This window comes from Rhea americana, unplaced genomic scaffold (assembly GCF_003343005.1).
Source record: "Rhea americana isolate MKP2758 unplaced genomic scaffold, rheAme1 scaffold_8, whole genome shotgun sequence".
Taxonomy (NCBI): domain Eukaryota; kingdom Metazoa; phylum Chordata; class Aves; order Rheiformes; family Rheidae; genus Rhea; species Rhea americana.
Genome location: NW_028186978.1, coordinates 4577738 through 4581809, shown reverse-complemented (window position 1 = coordinate 4581809; position 4072 = coordinate 4577738). Strand labels below are relative to the sequence as shown.

At 51.3% G+C, this 4072-nt stretch overlaps 1 protein-coding gene across 2 annotated transcripts in view; it reads right to left on the bottom strand.

Moving 5' to 3' along the window:
* ATP8A1 (ATPase phospholipid transporting 8A1) overlaps positions 1-3124 on the bottom strand; it is a 118134-nt gene extending 115010 nt beyond the window's left edge. For both annotated transcript variants that reach the window (XM_085322902.1, XM_085322904.1), the window contains exon 1: positions 2926-3124. In XM_085322902.1, the coding sequence (XP_085179028.1) occupies positions 2926-2974 (49 nt within the window). In that variant the 5' untranslated portion in view covers positions 2975-3124. The remainder of the gene's footprint in view (positions 1-2925) is intronic.
* Between the last annotated feature and the right edge of the window lie 948 nt (positions 3125-4072).

Genomic DNA, 4072 nt, shown 5'->3' with positions numbered 1-4072 from the left:
TTTTTATCTCCAAAGGAAATAAAGACTGTAATGTTTCAGGACATAGGACTGCTGCACAGTGTGCTTGTTTGAAGGGAAGGTTTGCCCCCTGCTCCACAAGGACAGCAACTGCTATATCTTTTCTAACGCTTCTTTGTCATGTGTATTCCTTTTTTATATTCATTGCTTTCTTCTGCCTGCCCTTTTCTCCTCCCACCCAAACTCAATGGAAAAAATTACTCAGAAACTAGTCAATTTTTCAAAAGGAATGAAATCTTATCTCACTCAAATCACCCAAGGAATTTTGTTTCACCTAATCATAAAAAAAAAAAAACATTTTTATTCTCAAAAGTATGGCATTGCAAAGCTTTGAAAGCTTGTTCTGTAGCCAAGACTTTCTCCCATGAGTAAGTTTGCTAGCTGATGCTGCCAAAGAACGCAGCTCAAAGAAGGAATTAGGAAAAGGAAGATGCCCTCAGAATTATTTGTCATGATATGACTTCAATGACCAAACTGATACTGAGAACCTTACCCGGTAGTCTGTATTTCTAAGGTGTTAAAGAACAGAATGAAACTGGAATGATCTGCTCCAGTCTGTCAATACCGCTGAGATGGCAAAGTTTGTATTCTGAATTAGCCCAGATTTTTGCAGTTGTAGAACACTGGGACCTCAACAGAGTATGCAAAACAGACTTGTCAGAAGAGAACAGGCACACAAATAACTACAGCAAGTACCAGGTCTGATACAGTACTATGTAGTCCTGTAATCCACTAGTAGAAACATCTAAGGATATATTAAACATTACAAAAACATGTTCTGCTGAAGGACAATCTGATGAACGAATTTCAAAATACTTATCCTCTTCATATGAAAATCCTCTCTCTTTGCACAAGCTCAGCTTCACCAGTTGTATAGAAGCATTTACTAACATGAAGAACTAGTTATTACCTGCAGCTGTTGGTAGACAGCACCATGGCACCTCAGATTTCTACTTTCTACTATTGAAAATAATTCCCTCAACTCCACTAATACATGGAGGAAAGCATTAATCCTTCTGCCATCAGAAGACTTGGAGAACCCTTGTAAAAACTGCCTATCACCATTCCACTCTCCAAAAGCATCTCAGAAGAATGAAATGGAACCACTGACCCCACAAGTCTTAGGCTGCTTTAAGGTATTCCTTACCTTACTGCCTACTCTGCAACAGCACTTATGAAAGCTGCCATTTGAAATTACAATATTACCAGTGACTTCCAAAGAACATACAGTGACTCTGCCAATAACAAGAGTTGCCTACTCTGCACTGTAGCTAAGACTTTGGTAGAGGTCTCAGAAGACAGCCTTACCACCACAACACAGTGCTTATCTAAGAGACCTGTCATGGCCAGAACTTGGGTTTCAGTGCTCCTTTATAACTTTTAAGGTACTACAGAAGAGAATCACATTGTAGAACTCTAGAATTTTCTTTTTTAAAAACACAGTAACACTAACTTAGAAAGAACTGTTTAGAAACTCCAACCACGCAGGCCAAGCAAGTAGATTTGGATGCCACTTATTTCAAAAAGAAAAGCAGGCAGTAGAAGACTCAATGATGTGTTTCAATGTTAATGAACTGAATAAAAACAAAACGAACTAGCAAACTTCACATTATTACTGCTCCTTTACTCCTAGATTAATTTTTTAAATGAATTTTTGACAAGTGTTGTAAGAGACAGTAGCTTTATTGCTATGATGAAAAACTATCACATAATTTTCCAAAAGTGGGTTTCTTAAGTTTCATAGTGGTTTTGAGTCTCAAAGGAAGTACTTTAAAGAAACCTCTTAAACATTATATTGAATTATTTTGAAGTCATCCAAGCTTTGACACTATTCAAATAAAGTAGACTCTCCCCTACCCCCAAATCTACGCACATCTTACTGGATGATGGGGAGACAACATCACTTGTTCATTGAACAATCCTGTCATTTAATCCTACAAAGATTCATATGATTAAAAGATTTCAAAGATAGCATCAGTTTTCCCAATTTGTGCTCAGCTTTCGAGAAAGATTAACTGATTTGAAAAGAATTCCTGGAAGAGAAGTGAAGTTAAGCACTTCTTGCTTGGCCAGCTAACACTGGCTAGGAAAAGGAAGTAAAACCTGTACTCCGACAAACTCCGACCCCCTTTTGGGGGAGAAATGTAGGCAGTATGGGAGAAATGGACTGGAACGTTTGGAGAACAACCTACTTCCACTCTATCTTTCTTCATGCTCTCCCTGTCACTCACACACATGCACACACACACGYGTGTGCACGCACATGCAAATGCAGGCCTTTGTTTGCAAGTAAAACAAAGAAAGATATAGGGAGCAAATTTTTATTTCCCTGCATAGCCAAACAGAGGCGAAGAATATTCTACAAGAGGTAACGGCCTTATTTCAGCACTAAAACTTTAAGACAGTCAAAGGAACGAAACCTCCTTGTGAAGTAGGTGTAAATAAAATGACATCACTGTGATCATTTACAGTGACAGAAAACCATACGCTGTCCAAAGCCAGTGTTGTTTTAGCATTTGTGATTTTGAATTTTACTCCCATATGGGGTAAGCATCATATTAAAATAACCCCCCCCCCAAAAAAAAAAAAAAGAAAGAAAAAGAAAAAAGAAATGAAGAAAAGCAGCTGACAGCACCGCAGAGGCAGACCCCGGCTCGCGGATCGCGGCAGGCTCGCTGCGCTCCTCGCCGGCGGGAGGCTCCGCGCCCGCGGAGGCCCCGGGCACGGGGGGGGGGCGGCGGGGAGGCGCTGCCGGAACAAAGCGCCGCGCCGGCGGCAGCGCTGCCCTTCGGCCCCCGGCGAAGCCGCCGCCGCCGCCCGGGCGGGCACCGGTTCCCGCCGCTTCCCTGGCTCGTCCCCCCGGCGCCGTCCCCGGGCGGGGGAGGCGGGTGCGCGGCCGGCACTTACCCTCCGCGCGGGAGCGGATCTCCGACACCGTCTTCTGCACCGGCGGCATCACAGCGGGCGGAGGGGCGGGCAGAGGGCGGCGGCCTCCGCCCGTGCGCCCTGCACCTGCCGCCGCCGCGCAGAGGAGCGGAGCGGAGCCCTGCGCGGAGCCCTGCGCGGGCTGGGGCGGCCCGAGGCGGCAGCCTCCCGCCGCCGCTGCGCCTCCCGCCGCCGCCGCCGCTAAGTGACAGGAGCGGCGCCCGCGCTCCCCGCCCGCCCCTCCGGAACCTACCAACTCCTCCCCGCCCCCCGCCGCTTCGTCCCGCGGCCCCGGGCCGCCATCGCCCGGCCCCACGGGCTCACCCTGCCCGGCCCGCAGTGCCTAACGGCGGCCGGCAGCGCAGCCAGTTTTAGCCCCGCTTTTGGCGCTAACGGGCGGTTTTCGCCGTGCCTGCCCCCCCTCCCCCCGCGGCGTGAGGGGAATGGAACGTGCCAAGCCTCAGCCTCTGCCCTGCGGCGGGGCGGCGGCGGAGCCYCGCGGCCCCGCGCCGGCGGCGGCGCCGGGCTGGGGGAAGGCCGGTGCGGCCCGGCCCGGCCCGGGGCAGGCCCCGCGGGACGGGGCTGCGGAGCCCGGAGCCCGGCCCCGTGGAGGGGGGCGCCGGCCTCGCTGCCCGGGGGGCGGCCGGAGGAGGGCAGGGGGCGGAGGGGACCGGCGCGGCCTTGTTTATGGGCCGCGGGGTCGGCGCGCCGGGGCCCGCAGCGCGTCCCGCCGCGGCTTGGCAGCGCGGGGCCGCGGCGGAGGCGGGCGCCGCTCGCCGGTGGGCTGGCGGGGAGCAGGTCGCGGCCGCAGCACGCGGAGAAACGTCTCTTTGCGGTGTTGTCCCCGCGCCTCGGTTAAAACCAGCCGCCCCTGCGCTGTGGGAGGACGAAGGAGGAAATAGGAAGGGTGGCAGGATCTGGAGCTGCAGGTCTTCTTGGCGTGATTATGTTTTGCATCCGTTTCTGTAGGGCACCAAGCGTACACTGCCTGGGAGAAGATGGAAGTTACGAAATAGAACAGAGCTACTGTTGTCCCGGGAAACTGGAGAGCATCTGAGCCTGACGTGCCGGGCAAATGCCAACATTGTGTCCTCCAGAAATTAGATAATGCATTCAGTCAGATTACAGA